Source organism: Pristis pectinata, chromosome 7, assembly GCF_009764475.1.
Source record: "Pristis pectinata isolate sPriPec2 chromosome 7, sPriPec2.1.pri, whole genome shotgun sequence".
NCBI lineage: Eukaryota > Metazoa > Chordata > Chondrichthyes > Rhinopristiformes > Pristidae > Pristis > Pristis pectinata.
Genome location: NC_067411.1, coordinates 56,707,164 through 56,726,749, shown reverse-complemented (window position 1 = coordinate 56,726,749; position 19,586 = coordinate 56,707,164). Strand labels below are relative to the sequence as shown.

Genomic DNA, 19,586 nt, shown 5'->3' with positions numbered 1-19,586 from the left:
TGCAACTATTGTGCTTTTAAATACTACAGTAAAACTCCACCTTCACTATCCTATTGTTTGGAAATCCTGATGGTTCAGGAAATGACTCACTGTTTCCCATGTTCCCTTTAAACTCAGCAGGCCCTGTTTCCTGTACTCCCTTTAAACTCACTGGTCCCACATTTCCCATGTTCCCTTTAAACTCAACAAGTTCACTGGGAAATTTATCACACTGTTATGTTATATCTTTAAAAAGTGAAATAAAACAAGTGTGCCAGAGTGTTAATAGAATAACATCCAACAGTCCGGAAAATCTGCCAATCCAGAATCAAAGTCCCAAGGTTGCTGGATTATCGGAGCTTTACTGTAATTTCCTCAACTTTTTCACTCAAAATATCACTGCCTACAAATTTAATTGCTGTGATGCAGCCCTTCACAGCATTCCTACAAATATCCAGTACATCTATAATTCTATGATCTGGTTCTAGCTGCCTGTACTTGTCATATTTATTCAGTGTCTGACCTTGCTCAAATCTCATATACATTTCAAAGCACAGGCATCATCTAATTCACAACATTAGTGTTCTCCATTAATCAATTCCACTCCATCTTGCTACATTTGAAATTAAACCTATACATTCCTTTAAACCTGTGTGTTCTGTTACAAATGTAATTGCCCCTTATGATGTGCACTAAAAATCAAATTAATTTTTATATTATCATATCTTTGCTGCCCCAGCCTTGCATTTGCACTTACATTAGGGAAAAACAGTCAAAGGCTGTGCCCAGGCTCCGCAGAACTAAGGCAAACAACTGTAGATCAGCAATTTAAACAAGTAGTTGAAAGAATGTCTATTACATTCTATTAAGAAAGAAGCCAACATATCAAATGGAAAGACTACATAGCAAAAAGGGAGATGAGAACAATTTAAAACTACAAACTAAGGTTTAAAAGAGCTTATGAGCCTATAAAGGGAAGAACTTAGCGTCTTTTACATCAACAGTCAATGAATTATGTTTGAAATGTAGTTATTATTGAAATGCAGGCTATTGTCAGCTAATTTGCTCAGAACAAGCTCCTTCAAATAGCAAGCGAATTAAAATCCAGTTAACAATTTTGTATCTTCCTACGAGTTAGGAGGTTGCCATTTGGCCCACAGAATCCATGCCAGCTCTCAGAACGATCCCATCAATTCCATTCCCCCATTTTCCCTTGTAGACTATTCTCTCTCACATGCCCATCAACTCCATCCTGATTCTCCTAGCTGGGTATAATTTACAGTTGCCAAATAATCTACAAACCAGCATGTCTTTGGTACATGGGAAGAAACTGGAGCATGCAGGGGTAAATAAAATCACACAGTCAAAGGCAGAATGTGCATACTTCACAAAGATACCTTCAGAAGTCAGGATCAAACTTTGGTTGCTGGAGCTGTGAGGCAGCAGAGCTACCTATTGTGATACTGTGCCATCCTGTGATTTGATGACGAAGGAGAACATCAACTATAACAGGTTAATTTACTTCTCTTGAAATGGTGGCATGAGTTCTGAAAGAGCTTCTCTGGTTCTAATTGGACAGATAAGATTAAGTGTGGAGCAGTGAAGAGATCATTCAGACAATCTTTTAGAGGGGAATAAGGAGATGGCAGAGAAACTACTGTAGTAACTAAAATGCAGAACCACCAGAGAGGAGCAGAGAAACATTTAAGGATAGTGGTGAGGAAAGATAATTAGGACTAAAGTTATTCTAACGGTAGATGGGCAAACAACGTTTGGAGAAAGAATTTCAAATGAAACTAGAGATGATAAATGGGAGGCTTCAAAATTGTGGAAGGAAATACCGTTTGTCACAAAGGAAGAGAGGACAACTGATTCAATGTCTAGTCTCAAATAGGAAATCAACTGTATGTAATGGGTTATTCCATTTTGGCAGAATCATGTTAGATCCCTAGGCAAGCCTGCATGTTTCTTGACATTTGTGCCAACACTATCTCTTAGCCAGTCTTAATAGTACATCTATGGTTCCAAGGTTATGAAAGAATGATAAGAGGTCATTCTACTGTTCTGAAAGACAAACATTTGACTGGGTGATTCAAATGGAATAAAGCAACAGTTAAGAATAATTCATGGGCGAAACAAAATATTTCTATGCTGGAGCATTCTGCAACTCTGATTTCTTTTGATCGCAGCCTCTTCTTCTACATCTGAATTGAAGCCTTACCATGCCAATGCTGTGTTGAAAGCTCTGTAATCTGTTTGGAGAATGCTGCAGATTCCTCTGCATCGATGTTAAGAAAAATTCCTAGTACAAGTTCCGTAGCCAATCGTTTGAACATTTCGTAAATCACAACAGGCTCTCTGCTGATGGAATAAAATTTGTAAAAACAGGTCAAAACTCAATTATAGCATGCCTTTAAAAGATTGCTGTGGTGAAATAAAAGGCAAATCAGGGTAACAACCAATATTCACAAGATCACAAGACAAGGGAGCAGAAGTAGACCATTTGGCCCATCGAGTCTGCTCCATGAGCTAAAGAAAAAAAAACTATTCCTTTCTAGCCCCAATTTCCGGCCTTATCCCCATATCCCTTGACTAATTAGATACCTATCTATCTCCTCCTTAAATGCCTCCAATGCTGTACATGGCAAAGAATTCCATAAATTCACTACCTTCTGGCTAAAGAAATTTCTCCTCATTTCTGTTTTAAACCGGTACCCTCTAATTCTAAGATTGTGCCCTCTGGTCCTGCACTCACCCACCAAGGGAAACAGCTTAGCCACATCTAATCTGTCCAGTTCTTTCAACATTCTAAATGTTTCTATGAGGTTCCCTCTCATTCTTCTGTACTCCAGTGAGTACAGTCCAAGAGCTGACAAATGCTCATCTTATGGAAGCCCTTTCATTCTGGGAATCATCCTCGTAAATCTCTTCTGAACCCTCTCCAACATCAGTACATCCTTCTTAAGATATGGGGCCCAAAACTGCACACAGTATTCCAAATGAGGCCTCACCAGTGCCCCGTAGAGCCTCATCAACACTTCCCTACTTTTATACACTATACCTCTCAAAATGAATGCCAACATAGCATTCGCTTTCTTTACTGCCGATCTGACCTGGTGGTTAACCTTCATCTTATTAATCAGCCTCTTGTGTGGCACCTTGTCAAAGGCCTTTTGAAAGTCTAAATACACAACCTCCACAGCCTCTCCCTTATCCACCCTACCTGAGATTTCCTCAAAAAACTCAATAGGTTGGTCAGGCAGGATCTTCCCTTCATGAAACCATGCTGGCTTGGACCTATCTTGCCTTGCACCTCTAGGTATTCCATAATCTCATCCTTGAGGATTGATTCCAATAACTTTCCCACCACCGATGTCAGACTAATAGGTCTGTAATTTCCCTTATGCTGCCTCCCACCTTTCTTATAGAGTGGAACTACATTTGCGACCCTCCAGTCCTCCGGAACCATGCAGGAATCTATCGATTCCTGGAAAATTATCACCAATGCCTCGGCAATCACTAAAGCCACCTCCTTCAGAACCCGGGGATGCACCTCATCCGGTCCGGAAGATTTATCTGTCTTTAGTCCATTTAGCTTTCCTTAGCACCTTCTCTCTAGTAATCTTAACTGAACTCAGTTCCATTCCTTGAGACCCCTGACTATCCGGTATATTGCTGATGTCCTCCACAGTGAAGACTGATGCAAAATACTCATTTAGTTCCTCTGCCATCTCTTTATCATCCATTATAATCTCTCCCACACCATTTTCGATTGGTCCTATATCAACCCGTGTCTCTCTTTTACTCTTCATATATTTAAAAAAACTTAGTATCCTTTTGAATGTTATCTGCCAACTTCCTTTCATAATTCATCTTTTCTTTCCTAATGACCTTCTTATTTTCTTTCTGCAGGTTTTTAAAAGTTTCCCAGTCTTCTGTTTTCCCACTAATTCTTGCTTCCTTGTATGCCCTCCCTTTTGCTCTTATCTTAGCCTTAACCTCTCTCGTTATCCACATTTGTGCCTTCTTTCCATTCAAAACCTTTTTCTCGGAATATATCTACCCTGCATTTTCCTTATTTCTTTTAGAAATTCTATCCATTTCTGCTCTGTCCCTCCAGCTAGCTTACTCTTCCAATCAATTTGGGCCAGTTCCTCTCTCATGCCACTGTAATTTCCTTTGTTCCACTGAAATGTCGATACACCAGCTATCAGCTTCTCCTTCTCAAATTTGAAACTGAACTCAATCATATTGTGATCACTAGTTCCTAATATTCACCAGGACAGCCTGTGAAAATTGTTTGTGCATTTTACTTTTAAATTGTGCAAAAATATCAGTGTATATACATGTGGAAAAATGAAACTAGTACTGTCCACTATCTCTTCTAAGGTAAAAGTCTTGAGAATTCATGAACTAGTTTTGCCATAATGAGTGATGACATCCATTCAGCTGCATTTGCTACTCTCCAACCTTACCCTGGGCCACCAAGCAAAACTTTTCCACTGCCCTAGCCTGAACTCACTTCCCTCACTGGATCCCACTCCACATTCTAATGCTTTAACCTAACCCCATCTACAGTTTGTGGCAGATGAATTCACAATTGTTTTGTCCAGCTTCCATTAATTAATGCACAGAATGTATAACGAGGTTCAAGATCATTTTAGTAGCACCCTCCAGCTTGCAAATAGGCCGGGAGGAAAAGAATCTTGTAGAGTGCAAAAGGTTTACAAAATATAGGTTATACACAAGTAAAGGCACATAGTTTGAACTCCACATTTTTGAAACAGTGTTAAAACTACATAATAGAGGAAATTCACCAGGATGGTGGAAGGGCTGTCAAGAAATTGCCAATAGAAAGCAAGAGAAACCTAAGATACAGCACAAAAGATGTGACTTAATTATGACAATTTTGAAGACATGAATGTGCGAAGTTTATTTACTTTGGCTGGTGAATCAGCGATGAAAGGTCATAAGCTAAAGCCAATGACAAAAGTCAGAAGAATATTTTTAAAATTGCAGTTAGTTATTGGATCATTCAAGTTTTCTTAAGAGTGTCATGAGTTATGCCCACATCCCACAAATAAGGCAGGTACTAACAATCCATGTCTATCAGCTTTGAGAAAATGATATTAAGCAACCCTATGAACCATGACTCACTGTAGCAAAAGTAATTGCAAATGCTGAGAGTAAGCCAAGATCTCCAGGATTTTGATAAAGCACTAAAGGAATGGTGATACATTGCCTTGTCAAAATGGGTGTGTGCCTTGGAGGAGAACTTGGTGCTGGGTTTGCTTCTCCTCTCCTTTCGGAAGGTATGGGTTATAGGTTTAGGAAGTCCTGTCAAAGCAACCAAGGCAGTGCACTTTGTAGATAAACACAAAACTACAAAAAGCAGGAGTACGTCACTTGCCCATCATGGGTGGTCTGCCCCAGGCCTCAACTCGCCTTCTGCACCAGCTTCCTATACCTCTGAATTTCCATATCCATCAAAAATTTCCCTTCTATACACTTCCAATGGTCTAGTCTCCATAACCCTCTGGTATAGAAAATCTCAGAGATTCATCACCGTCTGCCAGAAGAAATTCTATACCTGAGCTTTAAATGACTCGCCCCTTATTTTATAACATCTCAACATCTACTCTGTCATGCTCCCTTAGGAATATACATATTTCAATAAGATCACCCCTCATGTTTCTAAACCTCAACGAATATAGATCCCATTTCTTTATTATGGGACAACCCTTTCTCCCAGGAATTAGTCTAGTGAATTTCTTATAAACATCAAATACTAGTATATCCTTCCTTAGATAAAGGTGCACAGTACTCCAGGTGTGGCCTCACCAACACCCTGTACTTCGCTATTTCTAGATTCCAATTCCCTTGCAATAAAAGCCAATAAGCCATTTGCTTAGCTATTTGATGCACCTGCTTGCTAGCTTTCAGTGATTCGTGCACAGGACTACCTGGATCCCTCTGAACAACACTCATTTTCTCCATTTAGATAAGTATGACTTTTGATTCCTTTTATCAAAGGGCACAATCTCACTTTCCCACATTAAATTCCACTTGCCATGATTTTGTCTATCGACTCAACCTATCTATATCCTGTGGTAGAGTCCACATATCCTCATTGCAACATGCCATCTTGCCTTAATTTAGCGTAATTGGCAAACTTGGATACCTTGCACTCTGTTCCCACCTCTAGATCATTAAATATTAAATAATTAAGAGCCAATTGAGATCCTTGGGCACTCCACTATTGATAACCTGCCAGTATTCAATCTATGCTAACACACAACACTGAGCTCTTGTGCACCAGCCTTGTCAAATGCCTTCTGGAAATCCAAAAGCACTATATTTACAGGTTCCCACCTACAGACACTGCTTGTTACATCCTTGAAGAACTCTAGCAGATTTGTCAAATATGATTTACCCTTCACAAAACCACATTAACTTAATTTGATTACATTAAGCTTTTCTACTACAGACTCGAGCATCCTGGCAAGAGGCATTAAGCTAACAGGCCTACTTTTTGTTTCCCCTCCTTGAACAAGGGAGTTATTTTTGCTTCCAAAAATGGTGCTGCCAGTCTGTTGGTACCCTTCCAGAACTTAGTGAGTTCTGTAAAACATCAACCAATGACTCCTGCAGCCACTTCCTGTAAAACTCCCCTTGGGTCCAGGCTTACTTTTCCCTTACTTTTTCCAATACTTTGTCTCTTGGGATAGGGATTATTATAAGTTCTTCCATGCTATTTGAAATTGCAGCTGCAGTGCATCAATCTTTGTCTTCCTCCAACAAGCCTCCAAGAGCTCCAATTTCCTCCAATTCTATCCCCTTGTGCATTTCCAGCAATAGGCTTTTCAGAAACATTTTTACTAAATTGTCATAAGGAGAAATTTAAGACTATGTTTAGAGAGTTGACTAATGAGCAGAAAGCAACATAAACCAGTATTACACAGATTATCAATATGCTGGTGAATAGTTATTTTGAAGCAATAACTTTGCAATATTAAAGGGAATCGAAGGAAAAAATATGAAAAGAAAATCAGTTTATAATTTTGTTTGGAATGCATCCTCCAAGGAATACACTTTCCTCATGGATATAGAGAACTACTTTGGGGAAAAGACTCTAATTATATCTAAACAGAAAATGCAGTCAGAATAGCTACCTGTAGAAAACAGTAGTGGACTGTGGAAACCATGTTATCATAGGAATATTTTGGAATGTGAAATACCAGCCAGTAAATAAACCTTTCCCAGTACTTAACATTGGAGGCAAATGTGATCTGAGCATTACAGAATCAAAGTGCCTGGAAAGTTTGCATCATCTTTTAACAAAATAAATGTTAGTTTACTCAGAAATAGATTTGTACTCTTACCATTGTGCAAGGTCCTTCAGATTCCTTGTACATACTCTAAACAAAACAAATGTAATTTAATAAGATACATCTTAAAACAAAATATCATTTAGAAAAATATACATTTTAAATTGAAACTCTTAGTTGGTAAATCTTTCAACCTATACTACAAACACCTCATCAAATTTCATAAATTTAATTTCATCTTGAATTTTATGTTAAGGGTTTTACATCTAAGATTGTTGAACTCAGTACTTCAACCATTTCACATTGGTTTGTCAACATGAATTACAAATGATGGTTTTGGTTGATGCTTATTGTTTCCTCCACTTTTTTTTAAATTGGCTGACTACAAATAAAGATGTATACTTTTAAAAGCACCAGAAATACATAGTCACTTATATAGCTCCCTGGAGAGATGAACCTCCCTGAAGACTCTAACATGCCAAACAGGAGTGTGAAGTGAACTGCCTTATATGATAAGCACACTGTTTACTGGATTCTCTTCAGACTAATATTGTTTGGAATGCATCCTCCAAGAATAACACTTTCCACATGGATATAGAAAACTGCTTTGGGGAAAAGGCACCAAGTTTGTCTAAGCAGAAAATGCAGTCAGAACAACTACATGTAAGAAAACAACAATGGACTGCATCCTATGCAAGATTTGAAAAGGAAAGCTGAAGGAATAATAAGTTGATTCACACTTCTTACAAATGTAACAAAGTGAAATGTCAAAGCTCTTTAAACCTAGTGAATCCTTCCACTTACACACTTAATCCAGGCTAGTAATGAGATAGAGTTGCTTTGCGAGGGGTGCTGACTCTCAGATGAGTCATAAAACCTCTCTCATCCATAAATGAGGGACCGTTCCCTCAGTTTCTTGTACAACATTTCTCCTTCAACCAAAACAGTCATTTGTTTCATTTTTGTTTATGGGGCCTTGTTGTGTAGACATTAATTGGAATGGATTACAGCAGAGACTACAAATAACTTCTTTGAAAATGTACCTTATTAGCTGAAAAATGCATTGGGACATTGAGGCTACAAAGCAGAGGAATGTAAGAGACAGAAGCAGAAGCAGGCCACCTGGCCGCTCGAGCCAGCTCTGCCATTCAGTAAGATCATGAATGATCTTTTACTTCAATATCACTTTCCATACATCTATCAATCTCTCTGGGAATCTAAGGATTTTAAGAAATCATCTTAAACATACTCAGCAAAGAAGCCAACACAGCCCTCTTTGGTAGAGAATTGCAAAGACTCTCTACTCATTGGGTAAAACCAAAATTCTCTTCATCATTATCCCAAATAGCTGCCCCTTATTTTCAGACTATGCCCTGGTTCTGGAGACTGCAAACAGGGAAAACATCAACTCCACAAGCCCCACAAAAAATTAAGTAGTTTTCAATGGATGTCCCTTGTTCTTTGAAAAAAGGCTGCAGGCATGCTCTGTTTAATCTCATAGGGCAAACACACCATCCCAGGAATCCATCTGGTGAACCTTCACTGCACTTCCTCTATCACAAGTATATTCTTCCATAGGTAAGGAGACCAGACCTGTACCTAATATTCCAGATTTGATCCCACAAACCCCATATAGTTGGAGCAAGATGGTGTTACGCTTGCACATCAATCCTCTTGCCATAAATTGCTTGCTGAATTTGTATGTAAACTTTCAGTGATTCCTGTGCACAAGTACCAACAGTTTTCAATATCTCACCATTTAAAAAAATACTCTTCTGCCAAACTGCATGACCTCATATTTTTCCATATTTTATTCCACCAGCCAGGCCCTCATTAGTTCACCTAACCAGTCAATCCACCCTTGAGGCCTCTCTGCATCCTTCTTGCAGCTCACACTGCCGTCTAATTTTGGAATCAGTACTTTGAATAAATTACACATGGTTCCCTCATTCAAATCATTAACGTAGGTTGTGAACAGATGGGGCCTCTGTAATAATCCTCATGGTATCTTTCTAGTTGTAGTCTACAAACAAAATATTTAACTTCTTTGCCATTTCCTTATTCCCGAATACCATTCCTCCTATTTATAAGTTTGCTTTCATTGTTGTTCATTTTGTTAATTTTGTTAAATTAGACAGCCTTTTCATATGCAGTGATTATTTTCTATTGTAGTCCTTTAAACAGTGTGAGAATTTAGCTTCTCACAAATGAAATGACAATTCTTGTAAAGGCCCTTGAAAAATGTGGCGACGAGAATCGTTGCCCAATTATTTGGGCACTTCCGAAAATTTCTAATACATTAGCTTCCTTTTCTTTGATATTTAAAACCAAACAATACATTGCACATGATGAAAGTATTTCTTCTGAATTGTCAATAGCAGCAACAGTATGTCAGATTCGTTGTAGCATCATCAAGGCTCTTGATTTAAATCATTAAAACTGATGCTTCCATTAAAACTGATGCTTCCATTAAAACATCTGTGCTGACGGATTTTTAGAAAACCTACCTTGCAGTTCAAAATTTATGCACAATAAAATAACCTTCCACATCTGTTTGAATCCCAGGATATATTACCGATAGTTAATTTCACTAAGCTAAGAAGAAGACGGGCACCTCAGTGATTAAGTGACGATGCATCACAGACAAAATTTCCAACACTCCTCCACACTTCAGATATCTTAGAAAAATGGCCAGCCTCCACAAAGGAACAGGGGAGGTTGATGCTTTACAAAATGGCAGATCATTCCAAATTTGCAGGTCAACCTCATTTCTGCTTGATCCAGTGATGTGATGGCAAAGCCAAATGCACTGCTGCTACTGGTGCACAGGAACCCATCACAGCAGCGATTACCACGAATGTTGTCTAGGTTTTGCTTTATACAGAAATAGGTTGCTTCATTTGCTGAGGAGTTGTGAATGGAATCTAACATTGTGCAATCATCAGTAAACATCTCTACTTCTTACCTTATGATGGAAAGCCACTGATGATTTAAGTGCATCGATGCAAGTGGCAGACTTGTAAAAAGTTATTGAAATTGTTACTAAATTTAAGAATGTAGCTCAAGTATTCACAATTAGTCTAGAATAATTAACTTACAAAGTTACCTACCTGTTAACATAATCTCTATGGGTTTCAAGTGCTTTGTGGTTAAACAACTGCATTAGTGACAACCTCAATAACTGTGCCTCTTCTCCTAAGTACAGTAAGAGAAAACCTTTGGTGAAAACATGCACATTGAAAAATCCATTTTAAAACTGTCTAAACTGAAGAGATCTCATCTTCAATACAAAATAAATATTAAAGTTACACACTGAAAATGTCAATTAACTTAAGAAGGCTAATTATTAATAGCAACTTGAGAAGAAAGACTTCAACACTGCTCACATGTGAAGAATGTGGAATTCACTACAAGTCAGTGCTTGAAGCATGGACCAGGCCAACATAAAAAGCTGAATTAAATAGGGTTTTCAAAGGAAAAGAGATTCAAGAACAGGGGAGACAATTGATGTCCATGTTGCATTTTGTTTCAGTGCAAATAATTCACCATGCATTTACTATCAAGCAAGTAACAACTGCCGATTTACTTACAGCAAGATTCCAACAAGCTCATGACCATTTAATTTGTTTCTACTGGATTTGGATAATGTTACTTTTTGGCCAATGAATCCACAGAATTATACATTATAAAGGTTGCTGATAGAGCTCTGTTGTCTTTCTGCATAGCCACATGAGTTAAGATGGCATTTTCTCTAACAGTATATAAATTTGTGTTTTAGAATTGTTGCCTTATTGCCTGTAAAAGTCCTACTGGCAAATAACCATCCTTTGATGCAATGATTGCAAATAACAACATTATTAAGATGGAGACACAAGATACTGCAGATGCTGGAATTGAGAGCAAAAAACAAACTACTGGAGGAACTCAGCAGGTCAGGCAGCATCCGTAGAAGGAAATGGATAGTCAACATTTCGGGTTGAGACCTTTCATCTGGACTGAAAGAGTAGAGGGAAAATAGCCAGTATACAGAGGAGAGGGGAACAGGTAGAGCAGGAGCTGGCAAGTGATATGTGGATCCGGGTGAGGAGAGGCGACAGGCAGATGGTGGAAAGAAGGGTGAAAATAGCAGAGGCTGGGAGGAGATAGGTGGAGGCGAGGAAAGGGTCTGAGAATTATGGAATCTGATAAGAAAAGGTGGGAGTAAGGACACCAACTGTCCATTTCCCTCTACAGATGCTGCCCAATCCGCTGAGTTCCTCCAGTAGTTTGGTTTGTTTTGCATAAAATTATTAACATTTTGTGATTGCCTTCTGGTTCCACTCCTTTTAGCTTGAGCATCTTATTTAATCAGTACCATGCTGGACTAACATTTAAGTTTTAATCCTTACATTTCTGACTCAGAGGACTGAGTGCTAACAAATCCAGACAAACAAACATTACTCAATTTTTATTAATAGTTTAACTAGACTGAATATCTTACAAGATATGAGTATATTTTTGTATATTTTCCTTAGAGTAATTTTAAATTGTTTAGTTACTTACAGTTGATATTTTAAGTGTAGATTAAAAGTTTTAAGTGCATACCTTTAGACAAATTTGATAATTGCTCACTACTCTCACACTGATCAGTGCTGGACATTCAAGCTAAAAGAAAAGGCTACACGAGGATTTTCTTGTTTGACTGAACCATCTCTCAGACACGTAAAGCCACATTTCCCTCTATGAGTGAAGGGAAGTGAAGAGCAGTCAGTGAGTTGTGCTGGCTCATTTGAGCAAGGACTTCACTGTTGAGTGAATTGGTTCATAGATTTAAATGATCTCAGTAAGAATGGCCAAGGTTCCTTGACCACCACGCCACGAAAAGTACAAGAATCTCATGAGAAATGCAAACATTCAAAAGTTTCTTGCAAAAATCAAAGCTTCCAAACCAGTCAAATCAAATTAAATGTGGAAATTTGAGAAAAATACTGCCAATATTTCAGCTAGTGAGGAAAATTATGGGTGTTTGCTGTTAAAAGTTTTTATGAAGAAAAGCAACGCAATAACAGATCTGCAGTCATTACACTTTCATCATCTTCAACATGTTTGAAGTGCTTGCCAGTCAATAAGTTACTTGTTGTATAGCCACTGATGATATGAGAAAATATGATAGCAAATTTACAAACTGCAAGCTTGTTTTTACAAACAATAAGAATGACTTGATAATCCATTTTTGACAGAGTTGGCTGGACAGCAGGAAGTCTGCACTTCATTGAATTAGCCTATGGATTATTCACTGTATGAAATGAATGTCTCTTCAGTGCCACACCCAATGAGGAGGACAGCAGTCAAATCAGACTTAAGATAACAATTTCTGAACTTGGTCAAGTTAGCCATCAATATGTTTTGGAGAGGCAGGGATTCAGATTTCTGGATCATTGGGGCCTCTTTTGGGGCAGGTATGACCTGTACAAAAAGGATGGGTTGCACTTGAATCCCAGGGGGACCAAAATCCTGGCGGGCAGGTTTGCTAAGGCTACTGGGGAGAGTTTAAACTAGAATTGTTGGGGTGGGATCCAAACTGGAGAGACTGGGGAAGAGGCGTTTGGCTCTCAAATAGAGAAAGCTTGTAGTTGGTACGAGAGGAAGGACAGGCAGGTGATAGAGAAGGGACGTGCTCAGACAGACGATTTGAGATGTGTCTATTTTAATGCATGGAGTATAGTGAATAAGGCGGATGAGCTTAAGAGCTTGGATAAATACTTGGAGCTACGATGTGGTGGCCATTACAGAGACTTGGATGGCTCAAGGACAGGAATGGTTACTTCAAGTGCTGGGTTTTAGATGTTTCAGAAAGGACAGGGAGGGAGGCAAAAGAGGTGGGGGTGTAGCACTGTTGATCAGAGATAGTGTCACAGCTACAGAAAAGGTGGATGTCATGGTGGGACTGTCTATGGAACCTCTGTGGGTGGGGGTTAGGAACAGGAAGGGGTCAATACCTTTACTGGGTGTTTTTTTATAGGCCGCCCAATAGTAACAGGGATATCGAGGAGCAGATAGGGAAGCAGATCCTAGAAAGGTGTGATAATAACAGATTTGTTGTGATGGGAGATTTTAATTTTCCAAATATCGATTGGCATCTCCATACAGTGAGGGGTTTAGATGGGGTGGAGTTTGTTAAGTGTGTTCAGGAAGGATTCTTGACACAATATGTAGATAAGCCTACAAGAGGAGAGGCTGTGCTTGATTTGGTATTGGGAAATGAACCTGGTCAGGTGTCAGATCTCTCAGTGGGAGAGCATTTTGGAGATAGTGATCATAATTCTATCTCCTTTACGATAGCATTGGAGAGAGATAGGAACAGACAGACTAGAAAGGCGTTTAGTTGGAATAAAGGGAATTATGAGGCTCTCAGGCAGGAAATTGGAAGCTTAAATTGGGAACAGGTGTTCTCAGGGAAAAGTACGGAAGAAATGTGGCAAATATTCAGGGGATATTTGTGTGGAGTTCTGCATAGGCATGTTCCAATGACACAGGGAAGTTATGATAGGATACAAGAACCATGGCGTACAAAGGCTATAATAAATCTAGTCAAAAGGAAAAGTAAAGCTTACAAAAGGTTCAGAGAGCTAGGTAATGTCAGAGATCTGGAAGAGTATAAGGCTAACAGGAAGGAGCTTAAGAAGGAAATTAGGAGAGCCAGAAGGGGACATGAGAAGGCCCTGGCAGGCAGGATTAAGGAAAACCCCAAGGCATTCTACAAGTATGTGAAGAGCAAGAGGATAAGATGCGAAAGAATAGGACCTATCAAGTGCAACAGTGGGAAAGTGTGTATGGATCCGGAAGAAATAGCAGAGGTACTTAATGAATACTTTACATCAGTATTCACTACGGAAAAAGATCTGGGTGATTGTAGTGAGGACTTGCAGCAGGCTGAAAAGCTTGAGAATGTAGATATTAAGAAAGAGGTGGTGCTGGAACTTTTGGAAAGTATCAAGTTGTATAAGTCACCGGGACTGGATATGATGTACCCCAGGCTGCTGTGGGAGGCGAGGGAGGAGATTGCGGAGCATCTGACGATGATCTTTGCGTCATCAATGGAGACGGGAGAGGTTCCAGAGGATTGGAGGGTTGCGGATGTTGTTCCTTTATTCAAGAAAGGGAGTAGAGATAGCCCAGGAAATTATAAACCAGTGAGTCTTACCTCAGTGGTTGGTAAGCTGATGGAGAAGATCCTGAGAGGCAGGAGTTATGAACATTTGGAGAGGTATAATATGATTAGGAATAGTCAGCGTGGCTTTGTCAAGGACAGGTCCTGCCTTACGAGTCTGATTGAATTTTTCGAGGATGTAACTAAACACATTGATGAAGGGAGAGCAGTAGATGTAGTGTATATGGATTTCAGCAAGGCATTTGATAGGGTACCTCATGCAAGGCTTATTGAGAAAATAAGGAGGCATGGGATCCAAGGGGACATTGCAGTGTGGATCCAGAACTGGCTGGCCCACAGAAGGCAAAGAGTGGTTGTTGAACAGTCGTATTCTGCATGGAGGTCCGTGACCAGTGGTGTACCTCAGGGATCTGTTCTCAGACCCTTACTCTTTGTGATTTTTATAAATGACCTGGATGAGGAAGTGGAGGGGTGGGTTAGTAAGTTTGTGGATGACACAAAGGTTGGAGATGTTGTGGATAGTGTGGAGGGCTGTCACAGATTACAGTGGGACATAGATAGGATGCAAAGCTGGGCTGAGAAGTGGCAGATGGAGTTCAACCCAGATAAGTGTGAAGTGGTTCATTTTGGTAGGTCAAACATGATGGCAGAGTTTAGTATTAATGGTAGGACTCTAGGCAGTGTGGCGGGTCAGAGGGATCTTGGGGTCCGAGTCCATAGGACGCTCAAAGCAGCTGCACAGCTTGACTCTGGTTAAGAAGGCATTTGGTGTATTGTCCTTCATCAACCATGGAATTGAATTTAGGAGCCGAGAGGTAATGCTGCAGCTATATAGGACCCTGGTCAGACCCCACTTGGAATACTGTGCTCAGTTCTGGTCACCTCACTACAGGAAGGATGTGGAAGCCATAGAAAGGGTGCAGAGGAGATTTACAAGGATGCTGCCTGGATTGCAGAGTATGCTTTATGAAAGCAGGTTGAGGGAACTTGGCCTTTTCCCCTTGGAGCGACGGAGGACCTGATAGAGGTATATAAGACGATGAGAGGCATTGATCAGGTAGATAGAGGCTTTTTCCCAGGGCTGAAATGGTTGCCACAAGAGGGCATAGGTTTAAGGTGCTGGGGAGTAGGTATAGGGGAGATGTCAGGGTTAAATTTTTTTTTACTCAGAGTGGTTAGTGTGTGGAAATGGGCTTCCGGCAACAGTGGTGGAGTCAGATATGATAGGGTCTTTTAAGAGACTTTTGGATAGGTACATGGAGCTGAGAAAAATAGAGGGCTATGGGTCTCTAAGGTAGGGACATGTTCAGCACAGCTTTCACAAGATCACAAGATAAGGGAGCAGAAGCAGGCCATTCGGCCCATCGAGTCTGCTCCAAGGAAAAGGGAAAAAGAAATGGGGTGGGAAAAAAAGAAGAGAAAAAAAAACTATTCTAATCCCATTTGCCAGCCTTATCCCCATATCCCTTGATACCCTGACTATTTAGATATCTGTCTATCTCCTCCTTGAATACCCCCACTGATCTGGCCTCCACTGCTGTGCGTGGCAAGGAGTTCCACAATTTCACCACCCTCTGGGTAAAGAAACTTCTCCTCATCTCTGTCTTGAAACTGTACCCTCTAATTCTAAGATTGTGCCCTCTGGTCCTGGACACGCCCACCAAGGGAAACAGCCTAGCCACATCTACTCTATCCTTACCTGTCAACATTTTAAATGTCGCTACGAGGTCCCCTCTCATCCTTCTGTACTCCAGCGAGTACAGTCCAAGAGCCGACAAACGCTCATCATACTTAAGCCCTTTCATTCCTGGAATCATTCTCGTAAATCTCCTCTGAACCCTCTCCAACGTCAGCACATCCTTCCTAAGATGTGGGGCTCAAAACTGCGCACAGTATTCCAAATGAGGCCTCACTAGCGCCCCGTAGAGCCTCATCAACACTTCCTTACTTTTATACACTATACCTCTCGAGATGAATGCCAACATAGCATTCGCTTTCTTAACCACCGATCCAACCTGGTGGTTAACTTTTAAGGTATCTTGTATGAGTACCCCCAAGTCCCTTCGTACTACCGCACTATCAATCTTCTCTCCTTCTAGATAATAATCTACCCGCTTATTTCTACTTCCAAAGTGTACAACTGCACATTTCTCAACATTGAATCTCATCTGCCATTTCCTTGCCCATTCTCCTAAACTGTCTAGGTCCCTCTGCATTCTTTCTATTTCCTCTATGCTCCCTACTCCTCCACTTATCTTGGTGTCATCCGCAAACTTAGCCACACAACCATTTATTCCATCATCCAAATCATTGATGTACAAGGTAAAAAGGAGAGGCCCCAACACCGACCCCTGCGGCACACCACTAGTAACCGGTAACCAACCAGAACGAGATCCTTTTATTTCCACCCTTTGCTTCCTGCCAACCAGCCAATTTTCCACCCATTTTGCTACCCTGCCCATAATTCCATGACCTCTCATCTTATTAATCAGTCTCTTGTGAGGCACCTTATCGAAGGCCTTTTGAAAGTCTAAATACACAACGTCTACCGCCTCTCCCTTATCCACCCTACCTGTGATTTCTTCAAAAAACTCCAATAGGTTGGTCAGACAGGACCTCCCCTTCACAAAACCATGTTGACTAGGTCCTATCTTGCCTTGCGCCTCTAGATATTCGGTAACCTCCTCCTTGAGGATAGACTCCAATAATTTTCCCACCACTGACGTCAGACTAATAGGTCTGTAATTGCCTTTGTGCTGCCTCCCACCTTTCTTATACAACGGAACTACATTCGCTACCCTCCAGTCCTCCGGAACCATGCCAGAATCTATCGATTCCTGAAAAATAATCGCCAATGCCTCCGCTATCTCCACAGCCACCTCCTTCAGAACCCGGGGATGCACCCCATCCGGTCCGGGAGACTTATCAGCCTTAAGCCCCTTTAGTTTTCCAAGCACCTTCTCCCTATTAATCTCAATTGAACTCAGCTCCAATTCGTGAGACTCCTGACTAACGGGCACATTGCTTATGTCCTCCACGGTGAAGACCGATGCAAAATATTCATTCAATTCCCTTGCCATCTCACTATCATCCATTATAATACCTCCTGCACCGTTATCAATTGGTCCTATGTCAACCCGTGTCTCTCTTTTATTCCTTATGTATTTAAAAAAACTCTTAGAATCCTTCCGAATGTTGTCCGCCAGCTTCCTTTCGTAACTCATCTTTGCTTTCCTAATGACCTTCTTAGTTTCTCTCTGCAGATTTTTAAAATCGTTCCAATCTTCTGTTTTCCCACTAATTTTTGCTACTTTGTACGCCGCCCCTTTTGCTTTTATTTTATCCTTCACCTCCCTCGTTATCCACATCTGTGCCTTTTTTCCATTCAAAACCTTCTTTTTTCTTGGAATATATCTATCCTGCATTGTCCTTATTTCCTGTAGAAATTTCTTCCATTTTTCCTCTGCCGTCCCTCCAGCTAACTTACTCCTCCAATCAATTTGGGCCAACTCATCTCTCATACCTTTGTAATTTCCCTTATTCCACTGAAATATCGATACACCAGTTATCAGCTTCTCCTTCTCAAACTTGAAACTAAACTCAATCATATTGTGATCACTTGTTCCCAGTGGTTCCTTTACCTTTAGTTCCCTAATCACCTCGGGTTCACTACACAGCACCCAATCCAAAACAGCCGATCCCCTGGTGGGCTCCTCAATAAGTTGCTCCAGAAAAACATCCCTTAGACATTCCACAAACTCACTCTCCTGAGTACTACCGCCTTGCTGCATTTCCCAGTCCACCTTCATGTTAAAATCCCCCATAATTATCTTCACATTGTCACTCTGACACGCTTTTTCTATCTCAATCTGCAACTTATGGTCCACTTCCTGACTGCTGTTCGGGGGCCTAAATATGACTGCTATTATTGTTCTTTTACCCTTGCTATTTCTCAGCTCCACCCATAAGGATTCCACCTCCTCTGACCCAATGTCCTTCCTTTCTATTGATTTTATATCGCTACTAACCATCATGGCCACACCTCCCCCTCTGCCTACCCTCCTATCCTTCCTATATACTGTATACCCCTTGACATTCAGTTCCCAATCACATCCATCATGAAGCCACGACTCAGTGATTGCAACGATGTCATATTTATTAACCTGTAGTTGTGCCACTAGGTCATCTACTTTATTCCTGATGCTACGTGCATTTAAATATAGTATGTTTAGACTGGTATCTGCTATTGATTTTATTGTACTTCTATTGATCTTATTGTACTTCTATTGATCAGCAGATTATCCTGACTTTCTACCTGTCCATCCTTCTTACTACCTTCGCTACCTACTATCTTAGACATGTTCGTGTAGACCTCATCCCCTATCCTAACATTCGGTATCCGAACATCCTCATCCCCGATCCTAACATTCTGTATCCTAACATCCTGATTTGTTGTACTTCTATTATTCAGTAAATTATCCTGACTTATCACCTGCCTGTCATTCTTGCCATCCTCAATGGATTCGTTTCTATACACTTTCTCCCTCACCTTAGCATCTTGTAACCTAGCATCCTGGTTACCATCCCCCTGCCAGATCAGTTTAAACCCTCCCCTACAACTAAATTAAACATTCCCGCCAGGATATTGGACCCTTTGGAGTTTAGATGCAACCCATCCTTAGCAAATAGGTCTTGCCTCCCCCAAAAAAGGTCCCAGGTATCCAAGAATCTGAAGCCCTGCCCCTTGCACCAGTCACTCAGCCACGCATTTAACTGCCAGAGCTTTCTATTCTTCCTGTCATTGATACGCGACACGGGTAGTAGTCCTGAGATTACTACCCTTGAGGTCCTACTTTTCAACCTTCTCCCTAATGCCTTGTATTCCTCCTTCAGGACCTCTTCTCTTTTCCTACCTACATCATTGGTACCTACATGTACCAAGATTTCTGGCTGCTCACCCTCCCCCCTCAGAATATTCTCGACACGGTCTGTGATATCCCGTACCCTGGCACCAGGGAGGCAACACACCATCCGAGACTCATTATCGCTATCGCAGAATCTCCTATCCGTACCCCTTACTATCGAATCCCCAATAACCACTGCATGTCTCTTCCTCTGCTGGACCACAG

General features: G+C 40.6%; 1 protein-coding gene across 6 annotated transcripts in view; it reads right to left on the bottom strand.

Annotated features, from left to right (window-relative positions):
• Nucleotides 1-19,586, bottom strand: part of LOC127572970 (uncharacterized) — a 95,487-nt gene that overhangs the window by 45,854 nt on the left and 30,047 nt on the right. For all 6 annotated transcript variants that reach the window (XM_052020703.1, XM_052020704.1, XM_052020708.1 and 3 more), the window contains 3 exons: nt 10,418-10,502; nt 7,362-7,397; nt 2,201-2,340 (listed from right to left, as the gene is read on the bottom strand). In XM_052020703.1, coding sequence (XP_051876663.1) covers nt 2,201-2,340; nt 7,362-7,397; nt 10,418-10,502 — 261 coding nt within the window. The remainder of the gene's footprint in view (nt 1-2,200; nt 2,341-7,361; nt 7,398-10,417; nt 10,503-19,586) is intronic.